The 25,478-nt window shown below is 39.4% G+C and overlaps 3 protein-coding genes across 3 annotated transcripts in view; all 3 read left to right on the top strand.

The window, feature by feature from the left end:
- LOC145500914 (farnesyl pyrophosphate synthase-like) overlaps nt 1-25,478 on the top strand; it is a 142,902-nt gene that overhangs the window by 49,745 nt on the left and 67,679 nt on the right. The gene's annotated exons all lie outside the window — the stretch shown is intronic.
- On the top strand, nt 3,377-4,442 carry LOC145500915 (adenosine receptor A3-like). Its single transcript, XM_081480466.1, has one exon. The coding sequence runs from the start codon at nt 3,414-3,416 to the stop codon at nt 4,440-4,442; it is 1,029 nt and encodes a 342-aa protein (XP_081336592.1). The 5' UTR covers nt 3,377-3,413.
- Nucleotides 10,644-25,417, top strand: LOC145500910 (organic cation transporter protein-like). The gene is made up of 10 exons (XM_081480460.1): nt 10,644-10,690; nt 14,595-14,882; nt 15,994-16,222; nt 17,012-17,210; nt 17,455-17,664; nt 19,011-19,145; nt 19,261-19,358; nt 20,760-20,871; nt 21,769-21,841; nt 23,918-25,417. Exons 2-10 carry the CDS (start codon nt 14,598-14,600, stop codon nt 24,080-24,082), a joined length of 1,506 nt encoding a protein of 501 aa, XP_081336586.1. The 5' UTR covers nt 10,644-10,690; nt 14,595-14,597; the 3' UTR covers nt 24,083-25,417.

Below are 25,478 nucleotides of genomic sequence, written 5' to 3' on the forward strand. Positions count from 1 at the left end.
AAAAGTAGCGATGAAGTCGTCTGAACAATTTCCTACGTCACGGCATTGTAATACATTCGTTTTGGCCGCGCGCAAAATGGACCCACTTTCGGTTGTCAAATTCGAACTTTGAACAGCAAAAAGTCAAAATTTTCTCTCTTTAATATTATTCGCTTTTGGCAATTTCGAAAAGCAGACATAACAAGCGACAGAAAAACGAAAAAAAAAATTTAACTTCACAGGCACCTTAAGATAATGCTAAAAATGACCAGGTTTTGGGTAAGAGATTTTATTATGTCACTTCATTTCACTACGCACCACTCCATGCAATTGATTTGGATTTTAATTGGGTTCGGTATTCTGCTATTGTGCATTACACTTGGGGAGGGGAGGAATAATGGCAAAAATTGCAAAAACGTAAAAAAATTAAGCATTACCATTCCAGTGCAAGAAAAGTTATGAGCCAGCAGCATCACCTGACATAAATTATCGCTATTCGTCGGCGAGAATCCGACGACTTATGACAGACCGACAAGTCTTTTTATTTCAACTTTTTTATTTATTTTTATTTTTTTGAAGATTTGCTGACCACAGTCAGACTATAGATCGTGCTTAAAGTAATACGTGACACCTCTTGCTAAGCTAGCCATGTAATGCGTTACCGGCGTGACATGAGTGAGAAAGCGAGAAAGCGTGATCTGATTGATATCCTTCACGGAGGGCTGGATTATATTTACACGTGAATGAGACCACTTGAAAATAATTCAATCTCACGCGATTCTTTTGCACAAAAAAAGACTGAATGTTGGTGGGCCTCATTGCCCGAAAATAAGCAAATTACTCGCATCTTCCAGCTTTTATATCTCTAATTAACGAGAATGAAAGGTACTCGATAGGTCATTCCATGCGTCGCTCGTGTTGCGTGTTCGCCCCGGCCGATTGCTGATTCGATTCCCGCATATGCGCAGAAAAAATATATTAAAAAAACCCCTAAAATGTTCGTTGTAGCCAGGTCTTAAAACAATTCCATCTTTATGGCACGTATGGAGATCTCAGTAGATAAATCAGTTAATTTTCCCACCCTTCAAATTTATCAGCAATGAAACAACAGGAAATATATAAATATAGAAGCAGGTATCCTTATATATTCAGGGCTACAGACGAAGAAAAACTAACACCTATAGTAATTATAATTTGCTACCACAAGCTTCGAGCACAAGACTTTTAGTTACTCTCGATATTTCATATAAATAACGAGTCAAATTTAAATTATAGCTCACAAACAGGAGGCTTTCAAAGGCGAGTTTATTCCTTCTAGGCTTTCTGCTCTGATGGTTGGGTGAGCCTCTGTAAAAATTTGTTACCTGGGATAAAAACTACAAAAATTGTTTTCCTTCTGCAGACCATATGATCGATAGCCGTCTTCGTATAAGTAAGCAGAATTAGATTTCGGTCACGAGAAGGACTTTCACCTCTGAAACTCTAAACCGGCCTCACGAGTGACCACAGTGTATATTGAAAATATCAATCACGCAACAATCACTGCACATAAGAAAACAAACGACCATAACTTATAAATCAGTAGAGATATAAAACGTTTAAGACTCACCTGATTCTTAAGTAAACCAGCTTTGAAAGAAATGTGAGCGAAACGTCTTCGAAGGAGGTCAAAATTATGTTTTGGAAGCCATATTGGATTTGTAACCGCGCAAACACGATAGCGAGGCTTGCGTTCACTGCGAGCCGTAATATGTCTGCAGTCCAATTCAGTATCGAGTGTCTACAATTAACAATACAGTAGTTCAAATACACAGGCAGGGTAATGCATGGGCTCCTGACACAGGGTATTTCCTCTACTCCTTCTTCGAAGGGGAAAAACGATGCGTTTCGTTTGTCGACTGCGAGCAGTCTCTCTTTTGCTCGAAAATCCATGGGGATGAACGCAAAACAAGTGAGCATGCGGGCGTGACTGCGAGCGTGACATTGCAGCTCGCGGAATATCACGCTCCCACGCTCACGACCCAACGCTCGCTTTTGCTGCGTTCTTCTTTGTGTTCTTCGCAGTCTATTCGCTTTGCTACAGTGTTGTTCTGTTGACGCATTATAATTACGGGTCAAAATGACGTGACACCCTAGTCAGCCTCCGCCAATTTCCAGCAATTTCAATGCCACCGAAATTATTGATCGATATTGCACGGTGAAGCGAAATATCATTGCTTTGCTGTAAGTTCTGGTCCTGAAAGTACGTTTAATTATCAGTTTCTAAGTGATTTCCTTCGTTTCGACATGCTCGGAATAAAATAAAAGAGCCAAACTCCCGCATGTAAACAAAAACAAAGGTGTGGCTGAATAGGGTCCTTAAAAGGAACAAAAAAAAAAAAAAGAAAAAGAAAGAAAGAAAAAAAGAAAAAAAAACAAAAGAAAACAAAAGAAAACAAAAGAAAGACATGCCGTAGTCGATAAATAAAACAAACTCTATGTAACACTCTCTTCTATGATTTAAACACAGACAGCGATGCCGCAGCAAACTTTTGTAATAGAATATTCAGGCTGGGCCGTAGGCTATGGACCATGAACAACGACTGCACCGATGTATGATAGGATGAAGTTACAATGCACCGAGTCAGGGAATCTTTTAATCCCAAAAAAAAAAAAAACATAAAAGAGGACGCAAAACTGCTTAAAAAAGAAAGCAGAACCGAGATAATGGATTTAAAGACTTCATGTGACGTTACAAGATACGTGTTTTTTCGTCATCACGACAGCGAAACTGGACCAGAGATACCATGAACAATAGTAAGGGTAATTCGGAGTTATCTCATTTTCCTTAAACGATAGATTCTCCCAGTTCTGAGTATTCATACCTCAAAAGGCTTAAGACGGATTCCGCTCAAAGTTCGAGCAATAAGTGAAAAAATTATTTACCAAAAATCTACTCATAGCGCGGTGACTTTTGGAATACTGGCTAAAACAACTCACTTAAGTTCATTTCTTTAAGTGTCCCCGCGATTAAATTCTCCAACACTGCAGGGAAAGTTAATGTCAAACCTGGTTACTGTGTTTTTAACTAAGGCGGAACGTCTGTTTTAAGTGAAATATGGATAACTTTAAATTCAATTTTCCCTCGCGGGGTCAGCTTCATAGCTTAATTCTCGATAAGTTCTTCTCAACTGTATTCAAAATAATGCCATGCCATGAGGTATTTCGGTAACTTAATTTTTGCCATTATTGCTCAAATGTTTTGCGGAAATCATCTTAATATGTCATTTTTCACTCTCTCGGATGTAGCTTTAAGGTCTTAAATGCGCAGAAATGATCAATTCTTAATGGCACACAGCTCTTAATTATTTAACACTCATTTGCATGTCAATTTCTTTGTATTTGATATATTCTGCTATGTAGATTCTGCTCTCTATAACATCGCACTGTTAACGATGGCTGATGATGTGGACAACAATTCAAGCGCGGAGCTCACGAATACTTCTTTGTTGCTTGCTTCCTTTAGCCTGACGGAAGGAGTGGCTTGGTGTAGTGCCTTTGCTGTAGTTTCTTTCTTCATTGTCGCAGGAAACGTCCTTGCAATCATAGTTTTTGCTTTGAACAAAAATCTTCGTAAGAAGAGCTTCCTCCTGGTTATAAATATGGCATGTGCGGATTTAATGCTGGGAGCCCTGTCCTTGCCTCTCTTTATTTATCAACTAGGAGGTGATTTTGAGCTGTGGCCAAAACAGTGGAATTTCTCTTTGAACTTGTTTTATAGGGTTATCGATACAGTTTGTGCTCAGTCATCAATAATTACGGCCGCATTCATTGCCATAGAGAGGTTTTACGCTACGGCATGGCCACTTAAACATCGATCCATAGCCCGTCGACGTGCGTATTACATCTTAATTTTTCTGACCTGGCTGTTATCTATAGCTCTATCAGCTGCAATTATTGGTTCTTTGTACAAGTCAGTTAACGTAGCGGTTGTGATATGGGTGTCGTATGCGTCCATCTTAACCCTAACTATAAGTGGCTGTTACATCGGCATTTGGACAAACTTTACGCAAGGGAGAAAAGGTATACGAGGTGATAGCAGTGGAAAATCTCAAAACAAGCGATCAACAAAGACGTTGTTGCTGATAACTGCCATAGCGTTGCTGTCGTGGCTGCCCTTGATAATAACTAACACGGTTTCAGTTTATATTCCGGTGGATAAACACATTGTGCTCACTGTCAATCTTCTTAACTTCTGCAACTCATTCGCCAATCCTGTTCTTTACTCGCTAAGGATTCCCGAGTTTAGAAAAGCTCTGTGCTTAAGAGAAAGATCTATAGGAAAGGGTAAAGTAGCTCGGCTTGCTGTTACCACCACGGCCATCCACCTGCACGTGGCTTTCAAACAAGTGGTTGATGTCAGCGGGCTTCTTAACCACAAGGAAAACAATGACGAAGAAACGGAGACTGAATTCAGAAGCTGAATGAAACTATGTAATTAAACGAAATTAGGGGTTTTTTTTTTTGCCAAATCATTGCCAAAATGTAAGCTCAGTGTTACTGTAAACTTCTCTTAAACCGATGGTACGTATATACAAAAAAACTGTCATCCAATCATTGGGTTTAAAATTAGAATTAATAGAGTATAATGTTTTAAAAATGTCAATGATTCAAACAATTGGGCATATTTCAAGGTATTCATGCAGGACGGTACAGCAAAACTCCAGAAACTGAGTCTATAGTCATGCAATCGAGAGATTCTTTTTCTCTTTTTAATTTACTGAAATGTTAGAGATTGAAATTCACATTATTGTGTAATAACTGTACTGAAACGAACGAAAAACTTGTTCGATCGTGGAAGTAGTTAACTACAAACCTTGGCATTTTAGAAGGCATCATTCACAGTGATTTTGTTGACCTTGGCTGTTGACATTTTGTAGCCGGATTTCAGAACTGTGTGGTTTTCAAAATCCCTCAGTGTCCGCGATATTCTCCGCAGGAAATCCCACAACTTCGACTGCTCAGTGACCACATGCACATGCAGTCTCAAAACAAGAAGTATTGTTTCGGTTTACTTCGAGAATGCAGGAGGACAAAATTTCTTTAATGCAATTCAAATAGCAGTCGCACACCTAACATTGCGTTATGTTATTAGCTTGCTTAGTCAGGGCAGATCTGATTACGCTAGGGGACATGCTGCGAGAACGTGAAGAGGGGACAAACCCCTTCGTGTTATGTATAGGATGCATGTTGCAGGGACAGTAAGCAAGCTGATGCACGCAAAGCGGATATTCACTCACTTCAATGTTGTAGCGGGAACAGCTTGCGACTGAGCAGTTTTCACGATGCGACATTGACAATTGAGGACATTTTGTTCTTATTTCATGACGCACGAGTCCAAAACAGCCGAATTTCATACATGTTGCAGAGCAAGGACAAAATTTTGTTCCTGCAACAGACCTCTTCTCGCAAAAAAGGGCAAATCACACCAGGAAAACAATCACCGCAATATTTCTTTTAATTTTTTATTTATTTATTTATTTTTAATTAAAGTAACACACCTTGAACAAATTTCATGTATCACAAATTACAAATTACAATAACAAAGTAAATCGCCGCAATACGTATGTCGTGCTTCATGTGCGTGCCCACAACATCTCCCTTACTAGCATGTACCGACCTGATATCCACAGGATAGCAGTTCGCGTTGCCAGTTCCTTCAAAACTTATTGCAATATTAGAAGTTTCTAAAGTTTTCTGTGCTATCCGAGAAATTAAGTCGACTAGTTTAACCGGTATTTGCTCACTGCTGCACATTACTGAATGTCAACAAGAAACTATAGTAGTATATTGTAAGTGCCTTCAATACACACGAATGTATAAGAGTGAGAAATAGGGAGGGGTGAAAATGGTGCTGTCCACGAGTGTGGACAGCGGTATAGCTGGTTTTCACATGACGTCACTAAAACTCGAACTACAAAACTATTGATCTTCCTGAGATTTTACTTAAACGATGTATAAGAGCAGCTGAAAACTAATACTCATACAAATTTTCGCTCCGAATGGGTTTTTGGTTTTGTGATACACTACGCTTGAATTTCTAAGCTTTTGCGTGACGCGGCATTTACGTGACGGCCTAGAGAACGGTCATGATGGTTAAAAACGTGTCTTATTTCGGGGAACTTGGCTATCTGAACAGTTCATGTCTTAGAAAAAGTATTATTTTAATGTTTTAGAGTTTCTCGAGGAATAAATTCACGTTTTTGTAGCAAAACTCAGTGACAGATGTTTCTGTTGGTTTTCGGCCGCCATGTTGGTGCCCCTACGGATGGGCACCAGCATGGCGTCTCCATACAAATCTCTATAAATTTGGGTAAAAAATTTCTCCGCATATCTCGCATAAGAAAAATTGCTGTGACCTGAATTTTGGCGAGAGTCTTTGCATATTTACTTTCTTTCATTTCCCAGATTCTGGACTTTATTTATTGACCGGTTTTGATTTTGATTTTGATCTATTTTGAATTGCGTGACACTGAAAACCAGCAATATTCATGTGCATGAAGGTCTGACACCGCGTCATGTCGAGAGTGGGAGTCACAAACAAGTAATGACGTAGGAGAAAATGTGCACAAAGGAGAGAAACATGTTAATTTATACAGCGTAGAGGAATTTGGGATATCTATTGTCGTTATAATTAACAATTATTCACCGAAGTGGAGGTAAATATCCATCACTTTCACCGACACTGAGGTGAATAATTGTTTTAGAATATACCACACAAGCTGAATAATTAGCGGACGAAAACGTTATTTTATGTGTGACAAGCGGTCGGAAATTTTAAAATCTCTCATGCCGGCTGCTCGGAGGTGAATAGTACTTGTTAATCACTTCCGAGTTAACCAATCAGAGCGCGCGAAAAACACTATTCTCGTGTGTGGTATATACTAATATTCATTTATTATTTTCGGTACTTAGAATAGTCTCTTGATGTCAATGAACCGATGAGCAACTTGCGAATATTGTCCTTGACGTTTCGCCGCCTAAACTCGCGGTTGATTCGGTGACTCTGGGGTCGGTCGTGACGAAACAGTAGCGAATGAGGATAAAATCCTCGCAAAGTATAAGAAAAGATTAAATTTGAGCTCTGACCCTGTAGAAGACTAGTACAGTTTTAGCTTTGCATGTGTCTCATTCCAGAACACCAAGCATATCAAATGTTTTTGAACCTGGAAGTTCTTCGCAATTTTATGTCTTTTTTCTTCATTTTTTCCTTTATCCCGCTTTCGATGGTTTTTTTTTTTTTTTTCAGCAATAGCTGGTTTTCACATGACGGCACTAAAATTCGAACTACAAAACTATTGATCTTCCTGAGATTTTACTTAAATGATGTATAAGAGCAGCTGAAAACTAATATTCATACAAATTTTCGCTCCGAATGGGTTCTTGGTGTTGTGATACACAACGCTTGAATTTCTAAGCTTTTGTGTGACGCGGCATTTACATGACGGCCTAGAGAGCTGTCATGATGGTTAAAAAAGTGACTTATTTCGGGGAACTTGGCTATCTGAACAGTTCATGTCTTAGAAAAAGTATTATTTTAATGTTTTAGAGTTCCTCGAGGAATAAATTCACGCTTTTGTAGCAAAACTCAGTGACAGATGTTTCTGTTGGTTTTCGGCCGCCATGTTGGTGCCCATACGGATGGGCACCAGCATGGCGTCGCCATACAAATCTCTATAAATTTGGGTAAAAACTTTCTCCGCATATCTCGCATAAGAAAAATTGTTGTGACCAGAATTTTGGCGAGAGCCTTTGCATATTTACTTTCTTTCATTTCCCAGATTCTGGACTTCATCCATTGACCGGTTTTGATTTTTATTTCGATCTATTTTGAATTGCGTGACACTGAAAACCAGCAATACTCATACATACATTGTTTCTTCTTCTTCTTTTTGTTTTTTAAGAGCAGCTTCGCCTAAATATCAACTAGACTTGGAAATAGCGAAAAAATCGAATTTCTTCAAACTCGCCCAGAATGAAGCCCTACGGGCACTAGTTACAAAAATATCGTTTTAAGTTCGATAAATCAAAAATTATTTTTTTCCGCAATTTTTTCGTTTCGATGCCCCAAATCGGCCAAAATCCATCGAAAATGAGCGGCATATTCAGAGGCTCGTAAACTCAAAAGCAAAAATCTTCATTACAAACTGATTGCACGTCGTATTTGTACTTCCTTTCTTGTCTATTTAGAGCTAAATAGATCGTGATTTGATTAGAACTTAAATATTTGACGAATTTTTTAAGTTAACGACCCAAGACAGCTTTACAAGAGGTCTACATTTAGCCTATTTTCAAATGCTAAAAAGGCGTTCTGGTACACGGCTTTTCCCGAAATGACTAGTTTGGTCTGAAAGAGCATTGTTTCTTCTTCAAATTACTGAAATAAAATTTTTGGGTAAATAAAATCGTGAGCGCTGAGATAGCGAACCAAATGCAGCACTTCGTCCTGAAAACGTGACCTTTGACCCAAGCGTAACGAAACCAATTACTGCAAGAAAACCCGAAAGAAAAGCAAACGTTCCGTTATTTTGAAACAATTTCTAGTGATATCTCTCCGAAACCATGATTGCAAGAGACTATTTCCAGATATGAAATCTTGCAGGGTCAAAGACGGAGCTAAAGGGCGCATTTTGACACAATAACTTTGTTTGCCGAGAATTGAATTGCAGTCAATTCCAGTGAAATTTGCAAACTTGACGTATGTTAGCCGATACTTACCTGAATATTTATATTAATAGAAGAGTCGTCTTCTTGGATTAACCTTCAAAAGAGGCTGGACCCAGATTTGGAAACCTCTAAAAGAAGAAATGTTTAATATTCCGTGACCTACCCGATGCTATAGATTCCATGCACATGCCGACCGCATGTTTGTCGTAAAACCAACTGAACTCCACTGACAGTTTCCATGGGCAACCCCAAAATAAACAATCCCCAAAAATGTAAAGTGAAATTGGCTGTCTTCATGAACAGTTAGAAGCTAGAGTCAAGTTCTAATGCCTTTAAAAAGTGCTTGATTTTATTTGTTTGCGTCGACTTTGTTCACTACTCTCACGTTCGAAAGCCGCGAATCGGTCACGCCAAAACAGTGCAGACCGTGCAGACTGCAGACACTTGTTTGGGCTTTTCATTGTGACTCCTTCTTTTGGGTCTAGTTACAAAATAGTGTTAAATATATCTGAAAGTTTGTCATTTATCCACAGGCTGCACAAGCGCAGTATTTGACTTTTGATTCAATAGGCAAACGCGTACAAGACTTTGTATGGGAAACTTACTCAGTCTGCACGGTCTGCAGTGTTTTGGCGTGACCGATACTACGCAGTATTCGAACGTGACAGTAACGACTGAGTGAACAAAGTAGAATCAAGCTTTTTTAAAAGGTAATGGAACTTGACTCTAGCTTCTAACTGTTCATGAAGACAGCCAATTTCACTTTACATTTTTGGGGATTGTTTATTTTGGGGTTGCCCATGGAAACTGTCAGTGGAGTTCAGTGGGTTTTACGACAAACATGCGGTTGGCATGTGCATGGAATCTATAGCATCGGGTAGGTCACGGAATATTAAACATTTCTTCTTTTAGAGGTTTCCAAATCTGGGTCCAGCCTCTTTTGAAGGTTAATCCAAGAAGACGACTCTTCTATTAATATAAATATTCAGGTAAGTATCGGCTAACATACGTCAAGTTTGCAAATTTCACTGGAATTGACTGCAATTCAATTCTCGGCAAACAAAGTTATTGTGTCAAAATGCGCCCTTTAGCTCCGTCTTTGACCCTGCAAGATTTCATATCTGGAAATAGTCTCTTGCAATCATGGTTTCGGAGAGATATCACTAGAAATTGTTTCAAAATAACGGAACGTTTGCTTTTCTTTCGGGTTTTCTTGCAGTAATTGGTTTCGTTACGCTTGGGTCAAAGGTCACGTTTTCAGGACGAAGTGCTGCATTTGGTTCGCTATCTCAGCGCTCACGATTTTATTTACCCAAAAATTTTATTTCAGTAATTTGAAGAAGAAACAATGCTCTTTCAGACCAAACTAGTCATTTCGGGAAAAGCCGTGTACCAGAACGCCTTTTTAGCATTTGAAAATAGGCTAAATGTAGACCTCTTGTAAAGCTGTCTTGGGTCGTTAACTTAAAAAATTCGTTCAATATTTAAGTTCTAATCAAATCACGATCTATTTAGCTCTAAATAGACAAGAAAGGAAGTACAAATACGACGTGCAATCAGTTTGTAATGAAGATTTTTACTTTTGAGTTTACGAGCCTCTGAATATGCCGCTCATTTTCGATGGATTTTGGCCGATTTGGGGCATCGAAACGAAAAAATTGCGGAAAAAAATAATTTTTGATTTATCGAACTTAAAACGATATTTTTGTAACTAGTGCCCGTAGGGCTTCATTCTGGGCGAGTTTGAAGAAATTCGATTTTTTTGCTATTTCCAAGTCTAGTTGATATTTAGGCGAAGCTGCTCTTAATTCCTTAAAAAAAAAAAAAAAAAAAGATTCTTCTGCCGGACTGTTAAGATCCGGGATCCATAGTCCATTTGATCCAAATTTTGGTTTCTTCCGATTTATAGTGCCAGTTCCCCAGCAACACTCACGTCACAGTTAACAGTGTCACGCAAATAAATTACGGCAGAGACGTTTGTGCACGACGCCCGCTACACCGCCAGGTAAGCCTGTATTTGTATAAACAACCTACAACCAAAGAAAACATAACGTACACTACAGAATGAGAACATGTAATTTTTGTCTTGCACCTTTTAAAGGGTTGCCTCGTCACTGGTTTGATTTCGTGTTTCTATAGCATTCAGCTTCAGTTCATTCACGCGACGGTGAATAGCACAGTCAAAACCTGGCTAGAACTCAGTGTTGTGAAACGTTCTGATACTTCTTACTTCTTACATGTACGAATGAATTTCTCAAAGGTTTCTCCGTAGGTGTTATGTTATCTGGTTTTCTCGTGAATAAATCTTCAACGTCGATTTTAGCTTTTCAGCCGGCGCTAGTATAGTGACCGCTCGTCTTAATTTTCTATTTTCTATTTCAATCACATGCCATTAACACGTACAGCCCATGTTCGTTGACGTCCACACGTGAGATACCCTGTGATATTGTTGTACGTTGTTTGTCAAATTTCAAACCGTAGCCAAAAGGTTTGACATCATGAATATTTTACGTGATCTCGCAGTGAATTTTAATTTTCTGTTTATTATGAAATCGTTGTTTCAAGATTCAAGCGTGACAATTGTCACGAAATAAACAAACGACAGGCCTTAATAATAATAGCGAGATAACGATATGATTAATAATGATATAGTTTCTATTCATATTTGTGAGGATAGTGCTGAACGGTCAGTAAATATAGCGGTACGTTTACATCTCTATTTCTCTGGCTCAAACAAACTCGCTCGGTCTATGTACTTCTTGGCCCGACACCCGAAATCTTTCGCTAGTTCTGCTGTTGAGCTGAAGAAAACTTGGATCAGGACAAATCAAAGTCAATCCATTCTGTCTTATGAAGAAGATTACAACGCCGCTGATATTGAAGGAGAATAACATTTGCCAAAATATGTAAATTTTAGTACAGCAATCTAACAATAGACTGACTAAAAACAATCCGACAATAAGAATGACAAAGAAGAACTGTACAAACGGCATGAAATGAGAACAAAAGATCTAAATCCCCAGGCAAATAACCAGCTAATTGCGGGAAAAAGAAAAAAAGAGATCCGGCTTTGAGTGAAATTCGTCCTTTTTGTTAAAACCAAATGGGTTCTGAGTAATTACAGTCAAACCAGATGTTCTTGTGATGGCAACCTTGCACATTGGTAATTTGATTGACAGTTTGAGTGGAGCAGGTTGCAAACCGCGCGAGCAAGTTGCTCAGGCCCGGTTCAAACGTCGAACTTTACATGTGCCGAACCTAATACCAATTTGGGTCGACCCAAATAATTAAGTTCGGCAGTTGATTCAAACGTCGAACCTTATTTAGTCGAACTTAATTGCAAAAATAAAAGAGACACTAATGCAAACGGCGGTTATTGCTGACCAAAATGGCACAAACAGTGTGGGAAAGACGAATTGTGGAAATGAAGAGCTTGCTTTCTTGCAAGTGCGATTAAGGAGGGTAGCACAAGTCGAAGAAGGCGACTCCAGATGCAGTTAGCCTTTGACAACCGAAGACGATTTTTAAATTTGGTTTGCCTTCTATTATTGCTTATTCCCGAAGGAACATCACAGTTCAACTGTGACGAGTCTCGTCCAGTTCAATTCGTTCCTGTCGTCGGTTTCTTCAAGATTCATTTATTTTGTCATTTTCTCTCAAAAACATGACTCGCAGTACGCCACCGGAGTGCCTGCTTTCCAACCCGCTACACTCTTATCGCTTTCAAATACGGAACACCGCAAACAGAAGTGGTTTATGCACATCAAGCGAGTATTTTTTGTGCTCTCGAAGCAAGAGGAACACATATCTTCCCGCTATTCCCGCCATTTTGTTCCAAAAGATCAAAACAAGCTGTGTACGCATGACAAAATGGGAAACATGCAGAACTCTGGGTAAAAATTAATTTATTTAATGTATTTGTAATGTATGCATTAGGTTCGGTACATGAAAAGTTCGACGTTTGAATCGGAGTCGCCCCGTGGTCGAACTGACCGACTGGCCATGTCGAACTTTATTCTCGGGTCGACCCAAATAACACAAGTCGAACTTAATTGATTCAAACGTCGATCTCGTCATGTACTTAATTGGGGCTATTAGGTTCGGCTCATGAAAAGTTCGACGTTTGAACCGGGCCTCAGTTCATTTCCCACCTCATTGTTGCGACTTGTTGTGATTTCCAAAATAATGTTTCAAGTACTGCTACGGATTTTGAGGATGCATTTGCGATTTTCTTCGTTGAGGATGGCCACTTAGATACCACAGCGAGCTTCGCAATCGCGTAAAAAGGCACCTTACACTGAAACACCTCGAGCTTCAACTGAACATGTAACCGTAAAGCACCGTTACCTAGAATACATTTCGTGTACACTTTTACGCTTTTGTAGGACAACCTTTCTCCAAAACGTTTTTTAACAGTGTCATGGCCAACTTTGAGCAACAAAAGATGAACGTGATCTCAAGCAGTAAGAGTTTTTTTCAGTAGCAAAGTGACCTTCACTGTTTATTCCAAAAAAAATTGTACAAAAGTTGTTGTTTATATTGGTCAATGCGCTTAGCTAAAGCAAGCTAGTTCTCAGGTATACCACTTAAACTAAAAGAATCAAATGTATCAACTAAACATAACAGGCTTAAAAATCACAACTGGCATGCAGGAGGCAGACCAGTTGGCTATTTACAAAAATAACCGAGGAGTCGAACTAGGGTCTACCGAGAAACAACTCCAGCTTAGTGATCAGAGCGGGACTTAAAACCGCGACCTCTCGGCCACTCGGCCACGCGGCCTCCTGTTGAAAATGTTTGAATAATTGGAAGGAAAGAAAGTAAGAAATGTTATTCATTTACAGTTTTAGTGGAGTAGCAATAAGAATAGATTGCTTCTTGTTTTTCTTAAGAAAGAAACAATGCGAAATGCATTGAATTTGGTAATGCTTAGTGGTTTGCACAGACTGTCGGGGAACCTGAAAAAGTTATACTGCTCTTGGTAACGTCGTTGCAGTTTGTCATTGTTACCGTTGTTTAGAACATGAGAGGGTTTTTCTGATGCTTTCATAACCAGGATTTACCATTGATAAAACATACAACATGTATCTGCGGATATAATGGAAGAAACCGGTCCCCTAAATGTTGTTTAGTTATTACTACTTCATATCCTCATGGAAGAAAACATTTAAAATGCATTGAAGTTGGTCATGCTCAGTGACATGCACAGACAGGCAGGGCATCACGAGAAGGTTATGATGCTCTCGTGACTATTGTTATTGTTACTGTTAATGTTTTGTTTTTGTGTTGCAAATAATGTTGGGTCACTCATGTCTACTTTAATCAATAATGTGGAGATAGAAAGACTACATACATGTAATACTCCCAAAATCCCATGCTACTTTTCAAACCTTAGACGTTTCAAACCTTAAACGAAAAGGGTTCAAGACAATGGTAAATAACGAAAGCACTCTTAACACCATGATCCTTTTGAAACTAACTGTTTGGTATCTCCAGGCTTGATTGCAATGGTTGATTCAATCTATTTTGTGCACTCACTGATGCAAAACAATGCTTTTAAGACTGTATCCCACACACGTACACTTTGGTTACCTATTTGTATTCCACTAGCGTTTGTGGGTAGAGCATTTATGTATATTTTACTGATATTTTTTCAATATATTTAATATATATTCTTTATTAAATAAATCTTTACTTACATTAATTCCTTTTAACTTTTTAATATTTCACTCTTACTTATTTTCAAGCGTTTTGAACTTGATCCTCTGGCTCGAATATGAGGGAAACCGCATCCCACGTTTATTAGTGTCATCACAACCGCATGACATTAATAAATTGATTAAATGCCTGATTGTTTGATTGATCGATTGATCGATAGAAGATTGTAGTGGTTCGTATTTTCTTTCTAGGGGATGGCTCTTTCAGCTGATGAAGTCTTGGAGGAAGTCGGAAGTTTTGGATGGTTCCAAAAACGGCTCCTTATTCTTTTCAACTTACTTTCTGCTCTTCTATTTGGCTGGGCCGTGATGGTGACAGGCATAATAACGGCAGAGCCCCCCTGGAAGTGTGTCAAGAATAGTTCTGTGTGCTCATTTGACGAGCAGATGGCTCCTGGAGATATCAACTACGATTACAGATGCAACATCTCAAGGAGCGAGTGGATTTTCGACGACGAGATGACATCCGTTGTCACTGAGGTAGGAATAGATGTTCAGACCATACACATGAAACCTTAACTTGTGTGATAATTATATCAAGCAGGGATTGTCGGAACAAATGTACGGAGACATCGTGGTCTAATGAGTGGTAAATGAACTTGGATTGAAATCGTCGGGATTTCAGCCCGGTCCACTCCGATGGTAAATGAATCCATTCAGCGGGGAGTAGAAACACTCCTGGTCGCTTCACGCTACAGAAACCAGAGATAATCGCAAACCTGACGGGCCACTTAACTCGTTTCCAGACTTTGCCTTACCTTACATAGACTGCAAAACAGTCGTTTTTGGACATTTTCGGAAAGCGCGATCCTCGCGTGTGAAGCGCGCGAGCCCCACACGCCCGTAGGGGCCCTGAGTATTTTTTAGCGTCTCTCCCCATCCTCCCTCGCCGTTTTTACATTCGCTTCAGACCTTTCGTTCGAATATTGACCGTCGCCCGCATTCGCAAAAAATGCTGTTGGTATAGACTGTTTTGCAGTCTATACCTTACATGTACATCACAAATTTTTGGCCAGGGGCAAGCCACTTTTATACTCGCACACCCCGTTTGTTAAGTAGATTGTCAGGAAATGTGACCAACCAAAGACGCTAATTATCAACATCTCACTGCGTTTGCTTTTTTTGTTCGCTAGTTTAAAACCAACCTATTATAAAAATAGCTTTAGCTATAGTGGCAGGCGCCATTCTTTGGAACAGTCTTCCTTGAAGCAGAGCTCCTTCGGCAATTTAAACGCCTACTCAAAGGGGAACAATCAGGCATGGCGGGCATTCGTGGAAAGCAGCTTTTTGTTTCAATATTTTCGTTATATTAGGCATTAGGTATTATGTATTAAGTATTTTTAGCTGACAAATTTGTTACCTTTATACGAAAGCAAACAATTGTCAAATACTTTTTTTTTTCGTTCGTCTCGGCTAAGAGACTCTTCAGAGACCTTTAGAATTTATATTTTTTTTTTCACAAGAATTTGTTACCGTGGTTAAATAAATATTATCTGTGTATCTTCTTTTACTCCGCCTGTCAGTATAAAATGATAATTTGTTCTAACATCGTTGCTCACCTCGTCACATTCTTTTCCAACATGTCTTTCAGTTTGATCTTGTGTGCAGCAAGTCAATTTATGCCACTTTAGCTTTAGCAGCGGTCTTCGTTGGGTTCTTTTTTGGCGCCATAATCATTGGTCCTTTCACGGACAAGTTTGGACGAAAACCTACTATCTTCATCTCAGGATTTGTCATCGCTGTCTTCAGTTTGGTATCCGCTTTCCCCAAAGTATTCTGGCTGTTTGTTGTTTTCAAGATCATCGTTGGGCTGGGAGTTGGTGAGAAAGTAATTGATTCTTTATATAAAACACTTCAGAGGCCGTTATGCAGGCTTACGCGATGGGTTAGTCACTCTGAATTATAAATTAACAGTTAATTTAACAGGTATTTGAGGTCATAAGGTAGATCCTCCCTTTTCCTTTGCTACCTTAGACTCAATACATTGATAACTTTATTTATTATATAGACTCGAGTGTTTTACTGGAAAATACACCACTCGTAAAATTCACACGAAACCACATCCGGGACTTGAGTGGCGTATTTTCCATATCTTCACTAGTGAAGATATCAATGATTTCACTGATATCAAGTTTGTCTCTTAAATTGGACTTACATTCGTTGGTGTATCATCGAAACATCTTCGAGTCTTCCGCGAAAGTCTTCGGCTATCTTCGGCAATCTTCGGAAATCTTCGGTAATCTTCGGAAGTTTTCGGAAAATGTTCGGCAGCAATAAAAAGAACATCACACCTCAGCTCGAAGATGTGAATTTTATGTTCTCGTGGCGAGTCTCACGAGTGAGCGTAGCTCACTCGTGAGATATTGTTCTTGCCACTCGAACTTAAAATTCATATGTTCTCGCCGCCGTGTAATATCCTCTATTTATACACTACATCAGGGCATCAATGACTCTAGCTTTTGTGGTGTTAGTGAAGTTACCTTACTGTTGAACTAAATGCATCTTTCACTTAGAGAAGAACTTTCAACTTTAATTAATCTAGAGAATAAGGTCAACAAGAGAAAGGTAATCTGTATTCTATAGTGAGCTATTTTTCTTCTTCTGACCAGGTGGAGCTAGCGTGGCAATATTCGTTCTGGTCACGGAATTTGTTGGTGTGCGACACCGCAGTATGATGGGAATGTCCCTTTGGTATTGCTGGAGCCTGTCGCTCATGGCCCTGGCTGGCATGGCTTACCTGATTAGAGACTGGAGAATGCTATCCATTGCTACTGCAGTTCCTGGAATTCCTGCGTTGCTGGGCTGGTTGTAAGTGTCAGATGCAGGCCCCTTGTCACTGTTTACTTAAGATTTCGTTCTAGTTTGAGGGAAGCCGTTTCTTTGCTTGAAGAGTTCCCACATCAGTGGATGCCCGGTAAACGAGAGAGACTGATAGAGACGTTTGTGTGGAGAGGACATAATAAGAGTACTTTCTGCCCAAGACTCTCTATAGAATGATTTCGTTGTTGAAAAATATTTTTTGTATTTAATTTCTTTCATTGTTTGCTATTAGTTTGACGCCTGAATCAGTGCGCTGGTTGCAGCTCAAAGGAAAAATTGAAGAAGCGAAAGCGATTTTTAGAAAAATGGCCAAAGTCAACAAAACAATTATGCCAGATGAAGAGCTACAAGTTCCCGACGACAGTGATAGATTAGGAGACGCCCGTGATCTGTTTCGGACACGCAAAATGGCGCAGACAACTTTGTTGTCGTGGTATTGCTGGTAAGAGAATTTTTGAGTGCCTCAATCCTAATTACTCTTGATGAAAGAAGATTGAAAGCTACCCCCCAGGGTTAGTCGAACAAGACATCTGAAACTTAAAAACCTTTACAAAAAAGCGAACTGATAACTATCAAAGACTAGCAGGCAAGGCTGGAGATATTAATACGCCAGTGCTGTAGGAAACCAAATCAATCAAATATTTAGGAACATGCACTTGTACAGGCGAGTAGAGAATGGCTCTCTCTGCAAAGCTCTTAAATGGAAAGTATCTAGGTTAAATGAGCGCACATTTCGGATTAAGACGCCTATCACATCGAGGTAAACTGAATCACGTATGAGTTAACCTTTTAAGAGTGGGGTTGATTTTTTGTTCTTTCTCCTGCCCTTCCCCCCCCCCCCCCCACTCCATTTATCTCCAAGATTATTGACTCCATAGTAATCACACTTTCATGGCACGTAAAGCGTCCAAAGTTACTAGTCAATTATGTCAATCATGACGTCATATCACGCGTGAATTACGTCTCCTTTCACAAGATTCACCATTTTATATCCGCCATCTTGGATAGCAAAACAAATTCAGAAATATATCAGAAACGCTCTAGCATTGATTTAACAAAATATATAAATACATGAAATGTAAAGATTTGGAGTGATATTCTCTCAATTCCAAAATCTCACTAAAGCACGAAACTTCGGTGATACGCTCTTTCAAAGCACAGTTGCCATAGAAACGCGGACATGTAATTGACTCACCAATATTTTCCTTGATAGATATTTGGAAAAGTCACAGAGTGTGACGATTATACCTTGAACTATAATCATGGACAAAAGTCCTTGGGAAAATAATGCAATGCAACGAGCTATCTGTATTTTACAACTAAAATTTGAAAAAGCACTGCTATTCGGGTTGGTTTTTCTACTGCGTTGCTTTTACCTCCTCCCTACCCAATACAATGGTAAACTAGCTCTGGAGAAATTGCAGTTACTAGTTTTCAGCATTGTATGTGGGGTGAGGAGGGGGGGGGGGAGGGAGGCTAGGCAGCTGAAGTTTTACTCGCGTCTGGTGTGTGTGCATAAGCGCAAAAAGCGGCAAATTTGTCCCAAGACTTTTGTCCATGATCATATGTTTGAGGCTGAAAAAGATGGAAATAAGCACGAACACTTTATGGCCCTCCCCGCTCCCCACCCCCTCCACCCTTCAGGCGAGACTGCACTCGAAGAAGACTGCATTCGGAGAAGCGAAATACCGCCGCGTGCTTCGTACTTATGAGAGAGTTAAGAATAGTAACAGGGATTTGTAATTTATAATATAGCTGATAATAATCATTTCTTAATATTATTTTCAGGTTTGTGAATGCTCTTGTGTATTATGGCGTTATTCTAAGCGCACCTTCCATTGGAGGAAACTTTTACTTAAACTTTTTTCTCACGAGCTTGATTGAACTTCCAGCTATCCCGGCAGGCGTATGGGTTTTCAACAGGTTTGTGAAACAGGTTTCAGACTAAGTGTAGAACAAATTCTACTAATAGAATACGGACTTAAGTCTTACTTAATTTATTTACTATCTCATTATTTTTTAAATTTCTTTTCTCTAGATTCGGCCGAAAGAAGAGTATCATTGCAAGTTTAATTTTAGCCTCGTTTGGAGCATTTGCATCTGTGCTTATTTCAAGTGAAGACAACGCTAGTAAAGGTGAACGTCAGTTCAAGGAACGGGGCTCTTTTTAATTTCTAGCTTTCCTGGTCTAACATTTCTTTTCTAAATTGAACACTTGTTTCGAAAATACCTTGGTAAGCGGTACTGCGTGGATAGTAACTTTTTGCTGGTTAATTTTGTCTCAATTAGAGTGTCTATACGTACGTATGCATTTTAAGACATCTTCGTCATCGTCTTCGATATTTCTTCGACACACTGTTAAAGTTAACTGTTTAAAAACTGTTAGAGGGGTACAACAAAATATATTTCGCTGAAACAGTTTTACGCCATGTTGGATTCCGAGCGTACGTCATAATGTATGCTCGAGCGTAAGACGGCGTTTACCGAACCTAGACCATGTATTGATGATGTTCCCTCCATCAGAGATTTCTGAGCAATGGACGGCTTCTCAATACGCTGATGATACGCACTTTGTACAACCTTAGCATGTGACCTTGTTGCAGCTGCAGAAAAATTGGTCGTGGTACGAATCAGACTACGAGAAGTCCCTCTTTGGCTTGGTCCATCGAGCGAGACAGAAAACAAAGGGATCGTTTGATATAAATTAATGACAATATATAGATGTTTGCGTGCACTTCGTTTTAAAATCGATTTGTCCCGTTATTAAATTCTAGAATATTAAATTTTTATTTCTGTTGTAAATAATATGTATTGCTAATGTAGTTTCTATTATTTGTATTTTTGTAATTGTTTAGAGGGCCACAAGTTCATTAGTAATGTTAGTTACTGTTACGTGTCACCCTCATAAAATAAAGTCTCTTACTTACCGTAAATAAACTGGGAGGGAAAATGGCCGCGTTCGCGCGGCCATCTTTTTCTCGCGGTTTTCTTTCGCGTCTCGCCCGACGGACTAAGCGAAAGAGGGACTACTCTTAGTCTAGGTATGAAGGTGTACCGAGGTTTATGGCAGTTTGTGTTAAATGATTTGATCGCTCTCAGTAAACCTTCAATACGTCATAGCAATTTTCACTCAGCAATGAATGGTGTCAACATTAGTATTATTACTAATTTTACCACGTTCATCTGGAATCAGTCGTACATTGTACCATGGCTGTTTTTTTCATGATTTGTAATGCTGGGTGACAAGAATCTACAAAGTGCTTAATATGCCAGCCCAATCTTAGAAGTTATTCTCCGGCCTCCAAGCTCCCTGCCGCGCGCTCCACCTTTTTGCAAATAACTAAGTGGTTGACCTATTGGAAATTTTATGTTTGTTATGATTCTTAGCTTTGATATCTGTTTCATTGGTTTCACAAGCTTTTAGCACACAAGTGAGGTTGATTATAATCTTTTCCCATCCTTACTAATTGCTCCGTCGCATTTTTACACGCAAAAGTCTGCAAACAAAGCTTCATTTTTTGCTGTTTTATTTTTTAGGTGCTCTAGCAGGTAAAATTATCATGTCCATGATTGTAGCCAAGTTCTTCATTACCATATCGTTTGATGGAGTATACCTTTATTCCGTGGAATTATTTCCCACTGCTATAAGGTAAGTGGTTTTATTTTATTATTGTATTCCAAAACAATCAGTCAAGTCCATACCAGCTTCAATTCTATTAAGTAATTAAGATCAAATAGGGAGGTTGTATTTTGCAGAGTTTGGAAATATACCTGATAATCTTTTCTTCATGATCAGCTTGCCATCATTTGGTACTGTCTTATCGATTAAATCTAATGGTAGGGTAGATACCAACACGGTAGAGATTTTCTAGAAAAAAATTGTGAAGAGATTTCGTTCGGCTCAGCTTTTGTTTTCAGGAGCTGTTCATGAAGGCCCTGGACAATTCTTTGAACGGTAACTCAGGTAACTGAGGTGAATTTTAAAAAAAAACATAACCTTTATTTACCCTCGGCAATGTTTATCACACAAGTCCTGGTGGGGCCGACCAAACAACTGAAACAAATAATTCAAATTGAACATAACATTGTTAAGAATCGCAACTGGCCGGAGGCAAACCAGTTGGCTATTTACAAGCGTGGCCGAGGATTTGAACTCGGGCTACCGAGAAACAGATCCAGGTAATGGTCAGAGCGGGACTCGAACCCGTGACCGCTGAATTGCGAGTCCGACACCCTGACCACTCGTCCACGCTGCCTCCTCGAATCGTCTACAAAGAGGAAAATATTAGCACATCAAGACTCCGTATAATGATTTTATGCCGTGTAGAAGACCAAAATGCTATTTAGCCAAGCTCATAACGTGTTAAAATTATCTCAAAACAGCAACGATGATAACTCACGGGTCAGGGGGACCCCCCTGCTACAGTGGCGGCCTGTAAGTGAGTTTACCTGATCGTCGTCAGGCTGTAGTGATTAACACCACTGTAATTAATAAATATGTAACGCACATGCTCAGTGAATTGAAGTTGAAATCTTTCATCCACAGAAACATTGGGGTAGGAACATCAACAGCTGCTGCTCGTATTGGATCTATCTGCTCTCCTTTCATAGTGTATAGTGTGAGTGTTTGCAAAACCAAACATTGGCAGGTGGTAATCCGTCAGTAATATACACCGTATATAGTACAACAAGCACCCAGCCTCGAATAAATTCCTCCGGTTTGAAGAGCATTTTCAAAAAGCTCCGTTTTCGTGAAGGCTTAGTGTGGACGAAATAGAATAGACCGTAGAAATAAAGCTGCGTTTCAAATTTCTCCACGGTAGTGTGTACGGGGCCCAAGTTAGGTCAAGTCGAAAAGTCCGTTTACGATCAGCGCTAGGAGCCATAATCGGGGACGGAGACCGTAAGCGCGCGCTATTTCTAGTACTGGGGCTGTCCCTATGATATGGGACAATTTTTCTATTTTTAGAACAAATTGCGCTATCTTGTGTGGCATACGCGCGTACACGCTGCGAGGATTTTTGCGGATGTAGCGCGGGGGAAATGGCGTCCGAAATTCCCGAAATGTTTGATGCTTTTGGCCCACAACTCAATACGTTCATGTCTGTTGGAATTTTACTTCAGTATTTTCGTCGTAAGCTGCTTCAGTTTGAGTGAAGTAAGACAGTGTCGAATTTAGTTATGTCCCACTTTATATCATTGACCAAGCTGCGTTTCGTTGCTTCTTTTACAAGAGCTCCACATTACTCCACTGTAAGTTTCACATATGTTGAAGATTAACAGCTGTTCCATAACACAGCAAAAGAATTGTTGGATATATTTGGATGTAGCAGCGTTTCAGGACTTCAAAGTTTCCCTCTTGCCACGCGCTTGCGAGGATTTCGCCAGAGTCTACCGAAAAGTAAAAAAAATAATAATAATAATTGCAAAGTTTGAGTTTCGCCTGAATTGTAAGGAACGCTTGATGTTTTACCAAGGCCCAATAATTGACAATAATTTCATGTCTGTAGATGCTGCTCAGTTATTTTTTGTGTAAAAGTCCAATAAATTGTCTGTTGTCGATGAATAAGAGCGCCCGCCGATGCGTGTTTTGTACAGTCAGTAAGATATGACAAATTGGACTTGTGAAAACGTACATCGAACTCATACAATATCTCTATAGTTTTTAGATATGTTTAAGGTTGAAAAATGTTGGGAAACATATATGTATATTAAAAGCTTATCTAAAAATATGTGAATACAGCAGAAATAATCAGCAAAGTTACGATGACGCTTTCTTTAATCAAATCGAACAACAATTTCGATTTTGTTGGTTGAGTTATCAAAACTCTTTCTCTATTTTATTTTCGCAGTGTAAAATTTCATTATGTTTATGTTAAAGAAACACACATGATGTTAGTAGCCTTTTGGCATTGATGGAAATTGTTGCAGCATCTCAGCACAAAAGATAACGAAAGAAATCTTTGTCAAGATTTGTTGACAATTGAAAACACCGACTGGGACTTGAAAGTGCACGAGCTGTAACATGCAAATGAGCTACGTGTACGCGTCAGACTTTCCTTTCAAAACCTTTTGCAAATTCGCTAAGCAAGCAAAAACAATAAGAAACTATCAAAAACAGGTTTTGGCTCAGTTTGAGAAACTCACAAATTAACTCGATATCAGAGTAGATTGTTTTGTTACATAAGTTAACTTTTCTTTACAGAACAAACGCAAAATCGCGTACAACTAGCGCGAGCAGATATTATTCATTCACAGCGCGAAATTGAAGTCTTGTTTTCGACCCTGAAAAACTCACCTTTTCCATTAGCTCAGAGCATAAAACTACATGTAAGCGCCCTGGTTCTTAGTCCCTGCCTTATTCAACGCTATCGCTGTGAAAAATCCACAAGAGAATCTCGCAACTCTCACCATTTGACACGAGAACCCACGACATGTGCGTAGATCCACGCGAACATATGACGTCAGGATGGCGCAATTTGTTCTAAAAAAAGAAACATTGTCCCATATCATAGGTGCGCGCGGATGCCAAGACTTACGGTCTCCGTCCCCGATTATGGCTCCTGTTGATTGGAGGCCAAAGGGCAGTTAATTATACGTTTCTTAATCTAGGAATATGCTGTGCATCGCTGTAAATGCGGTGGGCGTGCTATTGCAACGTTTTTGTTTTTGTTTTGTTTTGTTTCCTGTTACAGAATCGTGTTCATCGTCTACTTCCATTTGCCATTATGGGTCTAAACGCACTGCTTGCTGGGATACTGTGCATGACGCTGCCGGAAACCAACAACCAACCGATGCTGGAGACGGTCAAGAGAGACGAAGGATACGAATTAAGCCGACTAGATGCCGAGGATGCATAATTTATGAAAATCTCATGACGTTTCAATCTGCCTTGGAAACACCCCTATCTTCTTTGAATATTAAAGTACCATAAATCACATTGCTATTATAATGGTGTTGAAGTTGGCCGAGCATTCATTAAAGCGAGCACGCATACCGACAAGAGGGCCAGTGTGTATTAAAACGCAAGTGTTGTTCTAATCTGGTTGCTTGTTTTGCTTCTTATTGTTTGTTTTTGTTTTTGTTTTTTTAAAGGAATTGAAACTAGATTGAATCTGAAGCGACCGGCGTTTTTCTAAAAAGGAAACTGATCAAATATTAATATTCAACATTTCAGACAAATCTGGAAACTGTGAAATTTACCGTTGCTAGGAGATTTATCTTTTTAGCAATTACGAAGCCGGGAAACAATGGGTATTGTTTCCCAATTTCGTATTCAGCTCGTAAGATCAATAAGTACTTTATATTCTCGATTAGGATCATAGTTGCACAAAGAAATGGCAACCGAACATTCATTTCAATAAGTAAAGCTCCTGAGCTGAGCTTACCGCAGAAATGTCACGCAACCCCTTATTGAGAAAATTTGTCTACCCTGGGAGGCTACTGATTTTAGGGGTGGCGAATGGTACATGCGAGACTTTACGAGACTAACATTTTTCTTCGTGAACCTCAGTGAGATATTTTGAGTTTTTAAATCGTGAGACCGAGACTTCCAAGTGTTTTATGAGCGTGCACGAGATACCCTTAGAGTCAGGGTTGAGCGAGAGCTTTGAGAATAAGCTTGTTAAGAAGTCTTCAGATGTAAACGCTTGTATGCGAGACATCAAGTCTGAAAATCTGTCCAGTGGCGGATCTAGGGGAGTGGTAAAAAAAGAAGAAATCACAGAAAGAAGAAAAGCCGGCAGGGCAAGCAAAACAAAATCGCCTCCCCCACCCCGCGGCATTCCCCTTAGCTGAAGGTCTGGACCAGCCACTGCAGTCATTACCTTCTAAAGTTGCACAGTTCCACAGGGTACAACAGATAAGTTCTCCTACTTCGTGGGTTTCATCCTGAGTTCTCCCTATCATTAACTCAAGAGTTGAAATGACCGGAGAAGAAGAGTGTTAGTTTAGTGTCCAAGATTTAACGGTTAATAAAAGCATACGAGGGCTCCATTGCCAAACATAGAAGATAAAACTATTTGTAATTAGTTTGCTTTTTCTCCCTCGAAATCCACATCTCGTATATGAACAAAGTAGAGACGCGAAGTGGATACCTGACTTTTTTTATTGTTGCAATACCCCTGCTCGTCGCTGGCATTGCGTAAACGTGACAACATCAACATCTATGTTTTTATAGTAAATCATGATGACAACTGGGCAGTATAAAAATAAAAGTATAAAATAAAATTTGAATCACGTCTATAACATCTAACC

The sequence above is a fragment of the Orbicella franksi genome, chromosome 10, assembly GCF_964199315.1.
Source record: "Orbicella franksi chromosome 10, jaOrbFran1.1, whole genome shotgun sequence".
Lineage (NCBI taxonomy): Eukaryota > Metazoa > Cnidaria > Anthozoa > Scleractinia > Merulinidae > Orbicella > Orbicella franksi.

What these genes read in the sequence shown, in the direction of transcription:
- LOC145500910 (XM_081480460.1), top strand. Translation starts at nt 14,598, where the DNA reads ATGGCTCTTTCAGCTGATGAAGTCTTGGAGGAAGTCGGAAGTTTTGGA. An exon ending in TTGTTGTCGTGGTATTGCTG is followed by an intron (nt 17,665 to 19,010) that starts GTAAGAGAATTT and finishes TATTATTTTCAG; the next exon opens with GTTTGTGAATGCTCTTGTGT. An exon ending in GGCGTATGGGTTTTCAACAG is followed by an intron (nt 19,146 to 19,260) that starts GTTTGTGAAACA and finishes TCTTTTCTCTAG; the next exon opens with ATTCGGCCGAAAGAAGAGTA.
- LOC145500915 (XM_081480466.1), top strand. Translation starts at nt 3,414, where the DNA reads ATGGCTGATGATGTGGACAACAATTCAAGCGCGGAGCTCACGAATACT.